This window comes from Mustela lutreola, chromosome 1, assembly GCF_030435805.1.
Source record: "Mustela lutreola isolate mMusLut2 chromosome 1, mMusLut2.pri, whole genome shotgun sequence".
Lineage (NCBI taxonomy): Eukaryota > Metazoa > Chordata > Mammalia > Carnivora > Mustelidae > Mustela > Mustela lutreola.
This window is the reverse complement of record NC_081290.1, coordinates 200,383,332-200,399,295: the sequence shown is the minus strand read 5'-3', so window position 1 is coordinate 200,399,295 and position 15,964 is coordinate 200,383,332. Positions and strand designations below refer to the sequence as shown.

The following is a 15,964-nucleotide window of genomic DNA, read 5'->3' as shown; positions in this document are numbered from 1 at the left end:
ATTAACATATATAACAACAATGGCAAAAGAAAAGATGAGATGGGGTTAAATGGAGTTAAAAGTATTCTGAAGTCTTCTATTGTCCAGGAAGAGGATAAAAATACCAATTAACGTAAGGCACCAAAAAGTGAAAGATACTGAAATTTCTAAAGTAACCCCTAAAGCAGTAATAAAAGACTATATAAATATGTTCCAAAGTAATAAGAGAAGTAAAATAGTAACAATTCCAAAGGAATTAACTAAGGGGGAAAAAAAAAACAACTGGCAAAACAAACAAAAAGCACTAAATAAGAAGGTAGATGAGAACTCAAGCATATCAACAGCCACATTAAATGTAAATGTACTAAATACTCCAGGAAAACACAGGTACTAGGTTAATAAAAGAAAAAAACATAGCACATATAAAACATAGAAATATTAAACAAAATATTAGTAAAGGCAAAAAAATTACTGGATTAAAAAGGGAAACTATAACTGTGAGATTCAATTCTTCAGGAAAAGATAATAATAATAAATCTGTATGCACCTACGAACAGCCTCAAAACAAAGCAAAAAACTGTCAAAACTACAAGGAGAGGGTGCCTGGGTGGCTCAGTCAGTTAAGTGTCTGCCTTCAGCTCAGGTCATGATTGCAGGGTCCTGGGATCAAGCCTGACCATGACCCAAGCACTTAACTGAGCCACCCAGGTGCCCCTGTTTGTTAATTTCTAAATATAGGGAATTTTTCTGATTGCCTATTCAGCAGGGAGTCTGCTTCTCCTTCTCCCCCCTTTGGCTCCCCTGCTTGTGCTTGCTCTCTTCTCTGTCAAATAAATAAAGTCTTTAAAAAAAAATAAAAATGCCAGTTGGGAGATTTTTAACACACTTTTCTCAATAACTGGGAAAAAATGATCATAAAAATCTTTTAAGGATAAAAATCTGAACAACACAAAAACAACAGGATCAGCACATACAGAAAACATCAGAAGTAAAAACTGAAGAATATACATTCTCTTCATTCACATAATCAGTATTTTACCATAGACCAGTAATAGAACACGTCTCAACAAATTTCAAAGGACTGAAACCATATACACTATTTTTCTCACCACAATGCAGTTAAACTGGAAATAACAAAAAGACAACCAGAAAAAATCCCTATATTTAGAAATTAACAAACGGGGACACTTGGGTGGCTCAGTTAAGCACTCGGGTCATGATCCCAGGGTGCTGGGGTGGAGTCCCACATGGGGCTCCCTGCTCAGCTGGGAGCCTGCTTTTCCCTCTACCCCTTCCCCTGCTTGTGATCTCTCTCTCTCTCTCTCTCTCTCTCAAGCTGAAATAAAGTCTAAAAAAAAATAAATTAACAAATGTACTATTTTTTTTTTTTTTAAGTAGGCTCCATACCCACTGAGGAACCCACCAAGGAGCCCAATACAGGGCTGGAACTCTGAACCCTGAGATCAAGACCTGAGCTGAGGCCAAGAGTCAGGCACTTAACCAACTGAGCGACCCAGGTGCCCCAGCAAACGTACTTCTAAATAGCCCAGGGAGGAAAAAAAACAGAATTAGAGTGGAAAACCAATTTTTCTAGTGAATGATAATGAAAACATAACATATCAAAACTTACATGCTGGGGCACCAGGTGGCTCAGTCATTGTTAAGTGTCTGACTTAAGCTCAGGTCATGATCACAGGGTCCTGGAATCAAGCCCTGAGTTGTGCCCCCTGCTCAGTGGGGAGCCTGCTTCTTCCTTTCCCTCCCTCCTCCCCCTGCTCACTCTCTTTCAAATAAATAAATCTTTTATTTTTTTTTTAAGATTTTATTTATTTATTTGACAGACAGAGACCACAAGTAGGCAGAGAGAGAGGAGGAAGCAGGCTCCCTGCCAAGCAGAGAGCCTGATATGGGTCTTGATACCAGGACCCTAAGATCAGGACCTGAGCTAAAGGCAAAGGCTTTAACCCACTGAGCCAACCAGGCACCCCCAAATAAAATATTTTAAAAAACAAAAACAGAGGTGCCTCGGGTTTGGGTGGCTTAGTCCTTAAATGTCTGCATTCGCCTCAGGTCATGATCTTAGAGCCCTGGGATCAAGCCCCGCACTGGGATCCCTGCTCGTGAGGAGTCTGCTTCTCCCTCCCCTACTCCCCCTGCTTGGGTTCCCTCTCTCGTTGTTTCTCTGTCAAATACATAAATAAAATCTTAAAAATTAAAAATAAAATAAAATTAATTAAATAGAAAGCTAAAAAAAAAAATCCCTTGTGCACTGCAGCTAAAGCCTGTTTGGAGGAAAATTTATAGCTTTAAATTAATATAAAAGCAGAAAGGCCAAAAAAAATTTTAAGTGGTCAGAAAAAGAATAAATTAAACTGTTAGAATAAATTAAACCTCTGGAAAGTAGAAAGAAGAAAATTATAACGAGCAGAAATAAAATGGAGGCTGGCTCAGTCTGCAGGGCACACAGACTCTTGAGCTCAGGACTGCTGAGTCTGAGCCCCATTAGAGAGAACTTAAACATAAAATCTTTAAAAGAAAAAAAAAAGAAAGAAAGAAAATGTAAAATAAACAGACAACAGAGAGGATCAACAAAACCCAAAGGTGATAAAAAAGACTTAACACCTGGTTAGACCCACTACAACAAAACAAAAATACACAAAAATAACCAAGTTAGTAATGAAAAAAGGTAACATCACTGCAGATTCTACTCATATTACAAAGACCATTAAGAGTATATTATAAACAACTTTGATCAAACTATATCAATTAAAGAAATCCAATGAAATAGATTACTAGGGAAACTTAACCAAACTCACACAAGATAGGACTAATCCTACAATCAGTAAATAAATTGAATGCATAATTAGAAATCTTACCACAAAGCAAAGTCCAGATGGCTTTACTGGCAAACTGTTTTCCAAACATTAAAAGAAAAATAATGCTGGGCGCCTGGGTGGCTCAGTGGTTTAAGCCGCTGCCTTCGGCTCAGGTCACGATCTCAGGGTCCTGGGATCAAGTCCCATATCGGGCTCTCTGCTCAGCAGGGAGCCTGCTTCCCTCTCTCTCTCTCTGCCTGCCTCTCTCTCCATCTACTTGTGATCTCTCTCTGTCAAATAAATATATAAAATCTTTAAAAGAAAAATAATGCCGTAAGTAAAATATTTCAGAGAACAGAAAAAGAGGCAGTATCTCCTCTCTCCAAGTCCTTTTGAGGCCCTAAAACTTTGAAACCAAAACCTGACAAATATTTTTTTTAAAAAGAGAGAGAGAAGAATTACAAGTCAAACCGACTTTTTAAAAATGATTTTTAATAATTTTTTAAGATTTCATTTATTTTGGACAGCAAGAAAGAGAGTGCAAGCAGGGGGAGGAGAAAATCTCAAGCAGACTACACTGAGCACGGAGCCCAACGCTGGGCTTCATCCCACAACCTTGAGATCATGTATGAACTGAGCCAAAATCTAGAGTCCGTCCAATCAACTGAGCCACCTGGGCACCCCAAAACTACTTTTGAGCACAGAGGCAAAAAACCTGAACAAAATTTAAGCAAACCAAATCCAGAAAGTAAGTAAGTTTGGATCATTTCAGGAATGCAAAAGTTGCTTACATATTTAAAAAATCAATTAATATTTCATACTATCAAAAAGAAAAATCATATGATCACCTAAATAGTTGGGGAAACAGTGAAGAACATTCAACAATCAGTCACGAAAAGAATCTTTAGCAGACAGAAGAGCTCTTCCTTATTCTAATAAAGGACAGGGTATCTACAAAGAAACCTACAATTATCATATAAACAGTGAAATGTAGTTTCCCCTTGAAATCAGGAGTTAAAGAGAGATACCAGCTATTACCACGTCTCTCAGACATTTTCCTAGAGTCTTAGCCAGTGCAGTAAAGCAAGAAAAAGAAATAAAAGCTGTGAGAATTGGAAGGCAAAAAACAAAACTATCATAATCTGTAGAATATATTCAGAAATTTTCAAAATTACTGATAAATTATAATTAGTGCACAAGTTTAGCATGTCTTCTGGATGCACAATTTGGAACTATCAACTGTGTTTTCACAAGCATAAAAGAACAATAAATTTACAACAGCATTAAAAATAATCAAATACCTATGAATAAACTTAAGACAAGATAGTACAAGATCTCTAGGCAGAAAGCCATACAAATGACCGAGGGCAATGAAGGAAGACCTAAATAAAGGCATGCACCCTGTCTCTAGATTAGAAGACTATTTAAAGTAGGCTTCACACCCAGCACCAAATCCAACTCAGATCCCAAGCTCATACCCCTGAGATCAGAGTTGGACACTCCGTTATATGATTCCAGGCGTCCCTGGAATAATCAGTATTTTAAAAATAAATCAATCAATCAATTTTTTCCCCAATTAACTACAGAATAAATGCAATCCCAATCTAAATTCCTACAAGTAGCTGTTTTCAGTGAAATGCAGCAAATGTATTTGGGAAGAAAATAATTACAAAAAGTCAAACCCTATTAAAGACCACCAAAGTAGAAGGGCATATTCTACTAATAGATATAAAACCTTATTATAAAGTACAGTTATTAAGAGAGTGTAGACTTGGGGCACCCGGGTGGCTCAGTGGGTTAGGCCTCTGCCTTCAGCTCAGATCATGGTCTCAGGATCCTGGAATGGTGCCCCATGTCAGGCTCTCTGCTCAGCGGGGAGCCCGCTTCCCCCACCCCCTGCCTACTTGTGATGTCTCTGTCAAATAAATAAATAAAATCTTAAAAACAAAAGGGGGGGGTATAGACTTAGTGTAAGGATACACACCAACATCAATGATTAAGAGAGCCGAGAAACAGATTTACCCATACAGAGATATTAATTAACAACAAAGGTGCCATGGGAGAACAGAAGGGAAAGGATGACCTTGACAATAAATGGTGCAAGCTGGATAGCCATATGGTATGGGCCACATACCCATATGGAAAAGATAAAAATAAAAAGACCATGCTTCTTATTACACAAAAATCAGTTCCAGGTAAACTGTAGCTCTGAATGTGCCAGGCAAAATAGTAAGTTCCTAACGGATAATCAAGGAAAGTAATTTTATGTCCTCAGGGTAAGAAAAGACTTCTGAAAGAGCACACAAAAAGCATCCATCATCATCATCATCATGAAAGAGGTAAGTTAGACCCTAAAATTAAAAACTTCTTCCAGAGATATCATTAAGAGAGTAAAAAGGCAAGCGAGAGAGCACAATAGTATCCCAATAACCTCAACCTGGAAACCCAAACGTCCGTCAGCAAAACAAATCAGTTTCTTCCAACACAGTAATATACTACACAGCCACACTCAACAATACCAATGACTCTCAAAAACACATTTAGTGAAAGAAAGGTGCCTAACTGACTCAGATGGAAGAGCAAGCAGCTCTTGATCTCAGGGTCACGAGTTTGAGCCCCACACGGGGTGTAGGGATTACAAAACAAAAAACAGAACGCCATGATTACTGAGAGAGCCCAGATACTTAAGAATACATACTGAAGGATTCCATTTATATAAATTTAGAAAACAGGATAAACTACAGCGGTTAAGGACAAATGGTTGGATGGTAAAACTATAAAGAATAAATAATTACCATGAAGGTCAATTTAATAATTGTTAGAGGGGATGGTTAGGGTAGGAATGTTCTATTTTTTTTTTTTTTTAACCCTGGCAATAGTTACATAGGTACGTACTTTATGAAAACACACTAAGCTATAAATTTCTAAAAGCTCAAAAATACTCAAGGGCTTTTGATGTATGGAGGGTTGCAATGGTGCCATGCCTGCTTGGCACCTTCATGAATATCTGGCTATCTCTACTTCCACTTCAAGTATCTTAGCTTTTAAATCATAATATGTTCAAACAATTAACGCTCTGCATCGATAAATATTTATTACCACTCTAAGAGCCTGAACAAACTTCTTCGGAATCCAGAAATTAGAAAGAGGTCTCTCTCAGCATGAAAACATGAATGGGAATGCTAAATTCCCAACTCAAGGTAAGAGTTATTTCTGGAAAGGAAGGTTAGTGGGACTGGAAAACATTCAAAGGAGGCCTTTCTACTGTAATGTTTTATTTCTATATCTATGCTTTAGTACTCAAAAATAAAAAATAAAAAGGATAAAGCAAATATGGGAAGGGTTAAAACTTAAGAGAACTGGGTGGTATATAAAGGAGTATCTGTATTTTTACTACACTATGTTGGAAATATTCGTAATTTTTTTTAAAGATTTTATTTATTTATTTGACAGAGAAAGATCACAAGTTGGCAAAGAGGCAGGGAGAGAGAGAGGAGGAAGCAGGCTCTCCTCCGAGCAGAGAGCCAGATGGGGGCTCGATCCCAGGACCCTGGGATCATGACCTGAGCCGACGGCAGAGGCTTTAACCCACTGAGCCACCCAGGCGCCCTGGAAATATCCATAATTAAAGGAAGTAAAATAAAAGAACATCCTATACTCTTATTCACCTCATTTCTCCACAGAGAAACTCTGCTTCAGTCTCCTACTTAGCCTTCAGAAACAAACAATCGAATAGTCTAACACATTCTGACATATTGTTAGTGCCACCACCACTAAATCCCACCTTTTCTTCTTCTCCAGGCTAGGTATCTCCCTTACAGTTCGTTCATGTTTCATGTCAAACTCTTCATATTCTTCACCATTCCAGCCATTCTGTTCTAGACAGCAATATCGCTCAAAATGAAGGGCCAAGATCCTAATCAATGGCCTGTGTGAGGCTCCTTCGATTTCTCAATTTTGCCAGCAAACATTTAACTTGCAGATAATTAGGTAAGAATGAATTGAATTAGTTCTTTTTCCTTCCAGCCAGCCCACCTATTCTTTTTTTTTTTTTTTAAAGATTTTATTTATTTATTTGACAGAGAGAAATCACAAGTAGATGGAGAGGCAGGCAGAGAGAGAGAGAGGGAAGCAGGCTCCCCGCTGAGCAGAGAGCCTGATGCGGAACTCGATCTCAGGACCCCGAGATCATGACCTGAGCCGAAGGCAGCGGCTTAACCCACTGAGCCAGCCAGGCGCCCCCAGCCCACCTATTCTATAATCTCCCAAATAGAGAATGCCCTTGCCTGTGCTACCTACCCAACTACCAAAGCACTTTTTTCCAACAAAACGCAACCCACAGCACCATTCCCCTGCAGACATCTGTATTGGCTAGAAGCAGCTGATACAATTCTGTCCAGTGAGATTTGAGGGGTATTGTGCTGGTGGGCTTTGAGAAAGATTTATTCAATCTTAAGGCTCCGGAGATATACAAGAAGAAACAGTCTCTTTTCTTCCCTGGACATCATATAGGAGTGTGCCTTCTGGAATTCCATCCAATCTGCAACCGCAAGAGGTGTTCAGCTGAGAAAGGAGCAGGGGAAAGGCTGCACCGAGCTGCTCAACTAACCAGCCTCCCAGGTGCCCCACTATAAATGCCGACTAACTTTTTTCTGGACCACAATCTTATCCCAGTCATGGTGATTAGTGTTAACCTCATCCTATGGTTTGTCTATCAACCAGGCTAGTGATTATAAATCTGGTGAAGGCAGGCTTTTCTCTTCCAAATAATCCCCATACCCTGATTCTCATTAGACTCCCCCACCCACCCCACCCCCGCCATCCACAACACACACACAGGGGCCTTTCAAATTTCCTTTCCTTAAATTTTGCAAAATACAAAGATGAAACAAACTTACTATTTTGAGAGAGAGAGAGAACTAGCACATTATATGAAAAAGCATTAAACTTTTTAAAAATCCGAAAGGCAAACTCCCCTGCAATTACATCCTCCAAAGATAACCACTGTTAATAGACTGGTATATACTGATTCGTGATTCATTGTAACTTCTATGAAACTAATTTATTTTAAAGCAAATACTTAGATCAGATTTTTTGGTAGTGGGGAAGATTAAAAAAGGAAATCTGCAACCACAAGAGAAACATTATGAAACACCCTGACACAGAGGAAAGAAAGAGCAACCAACTAAGAGGACAGATGGATGCATACCCTGGCCTGCTGCAGGGCCTTTTTTAGGCGAGGATAATAATACCTACCTCAGTAGGCTGTTTGTATAGACTTTGAAGATAATGTGCCCAAATAAGCTCTGTTAGGGTTTTTTGCTTGCTGTAGTTTTGTTTTTCTGTACCTGCACACAAGCATCACCTGGGGAGCATTTTAAACTGAGAATCCCAGATGTATTCAATGATATCCTCTGAGGGTTGGGTCTAGAAATCACAGGCAAGTGCATTTGGTAGAGTAAAAAGCACTATGCATATTTGTTTTTACTACTGTAGCATTTAGCATCTAAAACAACCTCACAACAGTGATTCAACAAACACTAGTAGGATAAATAACAAATGAAAAGTCTTATTTAAAAAAAAGATTATAGGGGCTCCTGGGTGGTTCAGTGGGTTAAAGCCTCTGCCTTTGGCTCAGGTCATGATCCCAGGGTCCTGGGATCAAGCCCCACACTGTGTTCCCTGCTCCAAAGAGAGTCTGCTTCTCCCTCTGCCTGCCACTCTGCCTGGCAAATAAATAAATAAATTTTTTTAAAAAAATAAAAATTTAAAAAATGTTTAGAAATTTCATGATGGCCTATGTAAGAAAAATTTCCTTAGCAAAAATAATTAGTTGGGGGCGCCTGGGTGGCTCAGTGGGTTAAGCCTCTGCCTTGGGCTCAAGTCATGGTCTCAGGGTCCTGGGATCAAGCCCCGTCTATCGGGCTCTCTGCTCAGCGAGGAGCCTGGTTCACCCTCTCTCTCTGCCTACTTGAGATTTCTCTCTCTCTGTATCAAATAAATATATCTTAAAAAAATAATAATTAGTTGTAGGTGGGACTACAACTAGTAGTTGTAGGGACTGGAACCTATTTCTATCTGAATGGGGCTATATGGTTCACTTTCCATCTACAGCCACAGATCAAGGTACATGATACCAAATTTAATTAAGCATCAAGGTAATCTTTATCTCATTAAAAAACTCTTGAAAATTGGATCACAGACAATTTCAAATTCTCTCTCAAATGACAACCTCCCATAGAAGTTACAATTACTGTACAAAGATTTATCTTTACATTTTGTCACACAGAAAACTTGATTTTCTTTCAGTAGTTCATTTTAGGACAATTCAAAATAGTAACTGTTAGGTAGCACCTCCAATATCCAATATACGTCAGTTTCATAAAAAATAGGTACTTGATACATCTGCTAAGATATATACCACCAAAATGCTTACAGTGAGATTGCCCTGGAAAATAGGTTTTGAGATTATTTTCATTTTTACCTGTATCTTTTAATTTTTATAATGCATGTGTACCATATATATATATATATATATATATATATATATATGTGTGTGTGTATATATATATATATATTTTTTTTTTTTTCTGTTATTTTAAAAAGAAAATTCAGAATGGGGTGCCTGGCTGGCTCAGTCAGAACAGCATGCAACTCTTGATCACAGGGTTGTCAATTTGAGCACCACAGTGGGGGTAGACATTACTTAAAAATAAAACCTTTAAGAAAAAAAAGTGCAGAAGCCCAAGAATTCAGTAATATTGAATAACATAATTAAAGAATCTTGAAAAGTCTAAGTTTTGATTTTCCCAAAGTCAAAACAATATAAGTTAAAAATCTGATTTTTAGGGGTGCCTGGGTGGCTCAATGGGTTAAGCCACCAAATTTTGGGTCTTGATTTTGGCTCAGGTCATGATCTGCAGGTGGTGAGAGTGAACCCCACAACGGGCTCCCAGCTCAGCAGGCTATCTGTTTCTCCCTCTCCCCTCCATGCCATACCCCTCTAAAATAATAAATAAAGCCTGTTTTTTATATTTGGAAAACATTAATAACCCTTCATATTTTACTGCCAAGACTTCTAAAGCTTTTCAGCTTTAAAAATAACTATGTTATGGGGGCGCCTGGGTGGCTCAGTGGGTTAAAGCCTCTGCCTTCGGCTCAGGTCATGATCCCAGAGTCCTGGGATCGAGCCCCACATCGGGCTCTAGCCCCACATCGGGCTCTCTGCTCGGCAGGGAGCCTGCTTCCTCCTCTCTCTCTGCCTGCCTCTCTACCTACTTGTGATCTCTGTCTGTCAAATAAATAAATAAATAATCTTTTTAAAAAATAAAATTAAATAACTATGTTATGGGCGCCTGGGTTGCTCAGTGGGTTAAGCCGCTGCCTTCGGCTCAGGTTATGATCTCAGGGTCCTGGGATCGAGTCCCACATTGGGCTCTCTGCTCGGCAGGGAGCCTGCTTCCTCCTCTCTCTCTGCCTGCCTCTCTGCTTACTTGTGATCTCTCTCTGTCAAATAAATAAATAAATCTTTGAAAAAAAAAATAACTATGTTGTTGAATGCTTAAAAAAAAATTAGTGGGTCAACTAACAACTGGAATACAGACAGGAGATTTGATCAAAGTATTGTATCAATGTTAAATTTCCTTAAATTGATAGTTGTACTAAGGTATGTGTAAGACAATGTCCTTGGTTCTTAGGAAATACACAATGAAGGGATCAAGGGACGGGATATATATAACTCACTCAAATACTTCAGAAAAAAATACATAATAATAGAATGAAAGATAAAGCAAATGCTGAACAGGAAAAACATTAACAACGGGTAAATCTGGGTATGAGACTCATTTATATGATTTTTGCTACCTTTCTAAGCTTGAACTTATTTCTAAATAACATTTTTTAATTGAAAAAAGTAACAAAAAACAGTCATCAAAGCTGTCCTAAAAAACACTTAAGAGCATGCTGGACCAACTTAAAGCAAGACATTAAATTAGGGGCGCCTGGGTATCTCAGCCTCTGCCTTCAGCTCAGGTCATGATCCCAGGGTCCTGGGATTGAGCCCCACATCCCCACATTGGGTTCTCTCCTCAGCAGGGAGCCTGCTTCCCCCCACTCCCTGCCTGCCTCTCTGCCTAATTGTGATCTCTCTCTGTCAAATAAATAAATAAAATCTTAAAAAAAAAAAAAAAGACATTAACACGGTCCAGAAGAAATAAAGTATGAGCTATATATATTTTCAGGTGGCCGCATTAAAGTTAAAAGAAACCGGGACCCCCTGGTGGCTCAGTCAGTTAAGTGTCTGCCTTCCGCTCAATTCATAATCCCAGAGTCCTGGGATGGAGCCCCCAAGCAAGGAACCTGCTTCTCCTCAGCCCCTCCCTCCCCCACCTCACACCATTTTCTAATAAATAAAATCTTTTTTTAAAAAATTAAAAGGAGGGCGCCTGGGTGGCTCAGTGGGTTAAGCCGCTGCCTTCGGCTCAGGTCATGATCTCGGGGTCCTGAGATCGAGTCCCGCATCGGGCTCTCTGCTCAGCAGGGAGCCTGCTTCCCTCTCTCTCTCTCTCTGCCTGCCTCTCCATCTACTTGTGATTTCTCTCTGTCAAATAAATAAAATCTTTAAAAAAAAAAAAAAATAAAAAAATAAAAATAAAAAATAAAAAATTAAAAGGAGGCGCCTGGGTGGCTCAGTGGGTTGGGCTTCTGCCTTCAGCTCAGGTCATAACCTCAGGGTCCTAGGGTCGAGCCCCGAATCAGGCTCCCTGCTCGGCAGGGAGCTTCCCGCCTCTCTCTATGCCTGCCTCTCTGCCTAGTTGTGATCTCTCTGTCAAATAAATAAAATCTTTAAAAGAAAATTTTTAAAGAAACAGGTAAAATTAATTTTAACATATTTTATTTAGCCAAGGTTTTAAAATATCATTTTGATGTAATCAATATAAAAACTTTTATGCGACATTGCTCAATTTCTTTCATTTGAAGTCTTTACAATCTGGTGTGCATGTTACACTTACAGTAAAACGCAATTTAGATGTTAAGTTTGCATAGGAAATACCTGATCTGCGTTTAGACTTCATTAAATGAGTAGATCCACATAACCAAGTTGTTTCAATTTACAGTTAAAAGTTCTCCAATCCCTGAACTTTCAGTTTTAATTTAAATTAAAATTAAATAAAGTGGAAAACTCCTTCCTCAATCATACTAGCCACACTGCAAGGTCAGTAGCCACACGTGGTTACACTGTAAGATGGCTCAGCTTTAGATGACAAAACAAATTCCCTCTATGACAGAAGGACCTGATTGCTAAGAATTAGTTTTTCATATTTATCAAAAGATTTAAGAGTATGATAAAATAATGACTGATCATCCTGTCAGAAGCTCTGGCATCTCCCAAGTCATAATTAGACATTCCCTATACCACCCCTCAGAAATACCAAACCAAGCCTTTTTTATCTTCTAAGTCAATTGTCATACTCTGTAGTCGTTTCTGAAAATTGTCTGTCAAATGGCCCCCTTTTAAATGCAGCAGAACGAACCTGAGTTCTGGCTCTCAGAAGCATCAATGTCCATTGTTACAGAGTGCAGAGTTTCAGCACAAATACTGTCTGAGAATCCCAAATGGGAGCATGCACACAACAGAACATACCCTGGATTTAAAAGAAATGACCTCAGTAGAGGTGGGTTTTTCTTTTTAAACAGGTGTAAGAGATTGATTCAGTCAACACCAAGCAACACTAAAAATTCGACAATCAATAATTCTGCGCCAAGCAACTTGATCAGGGATTTGGCTAGAATCCCTTTGGCTAATCTCAATAAAGACCTTCCCAAAGACATCCTGATTTAGGCCATTCTTATCTAAATTAAGGTTTAGGCAGTCCTTTGCCTGACAGCAAATAAATGAAATGAAATGCTATACACACAAATAAAATTTTGCCTATTTGACAAAAGGAAAATGATCTGAAAGGTAATTTAGTGTGGTCAAAAATATAGTTCCAAAGGACAGTAATCACAAAACAGCATTTAAAAACCATTTTAGGGAAATGTCTAATTCCTACCTTCTGTCTAATCGGACTCTTCAATTTAACAACGTAGTGGGTAACAACTAAATTCAATCCACAACTAATTCTGATATTGCTAGTTTTTCTTTCTCTGCAGGCATACATACAGGTGTTAATGTTCTGCTTAAACTTGAAAGGAAAATAGTCTTTAAAACCGATGAATCCTTTATTGTGAATCTACTAGTGCCTGAAATTACGAATCCCCCTGGGGAGTGAGGTAAAAGAGTGTGCAAAATGGTTTCTGACACCCTGACCTAGAAGTTCTATGTTCCATACAAAATCCTTTTTTTCCCCCTTCTTTTCCATCCTGCTGATCTAGCTAGCAACATCCTATCAGGAATCACAGACACAAATCTAACCATTGTGCGGAAACTAAAATAATGGTCATCTAAAAACATGTATATATAAACATTAACTCTACTCAAAATACAACTTCCTTCCCTCCCCTCCTTCCTCCAAAGCATCACAAAGCTTTAAGCAGGATGAACACAAACATTTTAAGCCGTTCCATCGGGAAGGTGTGTTCTTGATTAGATTTATTTGATCCTGGAAATGTCTGGACATTCTGTAGAACACACTATAACTCGGGGTTTTTGCTAGAAACTTCTCGCTTAATGCCTATGTAATCAAATCCAGCCTCACTTGTATCTGAAATTAGCTAAATCCGCAGAAATCCATTGTAACTTTAAAAATAGTGAAGAGGAAAAAGAAATAACTACACCCGAAACTACGCATTCCAGTCCAACAGTTCAAGCACTATTTCGAGAAGGCAAGTAAAAATAAAGTCCCACGTCTCCCTCAGGAACAGAAAAAGGTTTTCATGGAGCGGCAGGGTCCAGACCGCGCGGTAGAACCTTCCCGACCCCGGCCACTCTGCCCCTTCCAGCGGCCTTAGCTCCAGCGAACCAGCCGCGAATCCAGGCCACTTAACCACCACGAAGCAAAAAGATGTTTATGGGTCTGGCAGATGCGTAACAGCTACTTAAATTCTAACACCGAAAAAAAGTATGATTAAGCAAGAGTTCCTACACCATATTCATCGATACGCTTCCTCCTCGCTGGAACCCACAAGAAAAGGGGAGCAACATGAACACCAGAGAGGGGTTTCCCCTTGTTTATTAGACTTAGGCAAATAGCTATATTTAACAATTCCTCCCGAAGGCCTGATGCCAGAGCGGTGGATCTCTTGAGAGGAAGGCACACAGGAAGCAGAAGGCACACCCGCTGCTTGGTGCAGGGCATTCATTCTCCCGGTGCAGCCAGAGCGGCGCTCGCCCCAGCACCTCGGCACTTTCCAAGCGCCAACCCGGGAAGCCTGCATCCCCACAGCCCAGCCCGCGCTGCCAACAAAGGCTGCATCTGCTGCTTCCAGGTGGGAAACCCCGCCGTCGGGGGCGGGGAGCGCGCTGCCCGCCGCAGCCGGGGAGCTCGAGGTCTGCGCGGAGCCGCCCCCGGAGGGAGCCGCGCCGCACAGAGGTCGGGAGCTGAGGACCGCCGCCGGGGCCGTAGGGCGCAGAGGCTCGCAGTATCCCGGGGGAGGGCGGGCTGGGCGTCTGAGCCGCGCAGGGTCCCCAAAGGAGGTGGCGGCTCCGCGGGCGGGATGGGGGCTGGGGCGGCCAAGGCTGCCCGCCGCCCCCCGCGCCCCGCAGCCCCGATGCCTTTCATTTGGCCTCTGCGGCGGCGGAGGCAGCTCGACCTCCAGCGCTAAGCACTGCGCCAAGCAGGGGCGGGCGGGGGAGGCGCCGCCAGACCCGCCGCAGCGCCGGACCACCCCTCTCCCCACTCTCCACGCCGCGCCCCCGGCCCGGCCGGACCCCGCCGCCCGCCAGTCCGTCCGCTCGCAGGCCGCGCTCGCACAGCGGGCGAAGGAGACTGCGCTTCGGCGCTCGCCGGGTCCCCACCTCGATGTAGCCGGCCAGTGCCGCGGCTGGCGCCGTGAGCCCGAGCAGCAGCAGGACCAGGAGCTTGCCGGTGGCCGTGGCGGCCGCGGTCCCGGTGGCCGCCATCCCTCGCCGGGTCGCTCTAGCGCTCGACTCTCAAGCTCACACACGAGGACTTGGAAGCCTTCCCCACCGCAACCCAGAAGCATCTGAAGCCTGTTCGCCGCCGCCCCGGGGGTTTTACACCAACCGGAACTGACTTCACAAGACCACGCCCAATGCCGGCCCATAGAGCCTCTCCAAGACACCGCCCCTTGTCCAACCCAAGCCCAATCAGGGAACAGAAGAGCCTGCACCTCCCGCCCGCCCCAACCGCGAGCCCCACCAGGCCCCGCCTCCGGCCCCTGACGGCCCCGCCCCCGCCTGGGACCCTGCGTCCGCGTAGCGAGGGGGTGTGCGCAGGGCGCGTTGGGGCCAGCGGCTCCGCGGAGGTTGGGGAATAGCTCTGGCCTCCCGTACGGTAAGAGATTATCTGGCAGCGCTGCGCCGGTGTGTCCGCCTGCAGCCTCCTGATTCGGGGACACGCCCCGCTCCCCTAGCCCTGTGGGGTTTGTTTCAGATTCCTTTGGGTACCGCCCTCTTTGAGGTTCTGAAAATGGTTTTATTAAAAACAGAATTAAAACATTTTGTTGTTGTTCCGAGGCCAGGCAGGTTAACCGAAGGCCATCCCCGAGGCTGGCGACCGGCTAAATGAGGGAGCTTTCCTCCTCTCCTGACCCCTGCGCTAGGCGTGCGAGTGTCAGAGCTCTGCTTGCCCAGAGCCGGGTTTGCCCTTTCCCCGAGACTGTGATGGGCGGTGTTTCCACGCTTTTGACCTCTGTTCCTTAGGCCTTATCCTTACCCTTTCTTCTCAGCAGCTACTAGAGCCAGGGATAGCTGCCTCTGTCTGGAGCCCAATGGGATGAGGACCACGTTGACCATAAAGCCCAGATGCCCTTCCTCCTGTGTTTTAGGGAAAGATCGTTTCGTTTGTCTTTCTTGCTCAGTTTAAGATCATTGGCAGAAGACCTGCTTCTCCGCTTTCTTGCTCCACGGCATTTCCACTTCAACTGGGAAAACGTTCTGCTGCCCTCATTTCACAACTGGCACTGTCTCGCCACTGCGAGGGCTCTGCTGGCTTTGTTTCCTTTCAATAGCCCTGTGATTTATACACCACCCTTAGCAGACTCCTTGC

General features: G+C 42.3%; 1 protein-coding gene across 4 annotated transcripts in view; it reads right to left on the bottom strand.

The window, feature by feature from the left end:
- The window catches only part of APLP2 (amyloid beta precursor like protein 2), an 86,274-nt gene extending 71,326 nt beyond the window's left edge, over positions 1-14,948 (bottom strand). For all 4 annotated transcript variants that reach the window (XM_059185035.1, XM_059185045.1, XM_059185054.1 and 1 more), the window contains exon 1: positions 14,752-14,948. In XM_059185035.1, coding sequence (XP_059041018.1) covers positions 14,752-14,856 — 105 coding nt within the window. In that variant the 5' untranslated portion in view covers positions 14,857-14,948. The remainder of the gene's footprint in view (positions 1-14,751) is intronic.
- Positions 14,949-15,964: the final 1,016 nt, after the last annotated feature.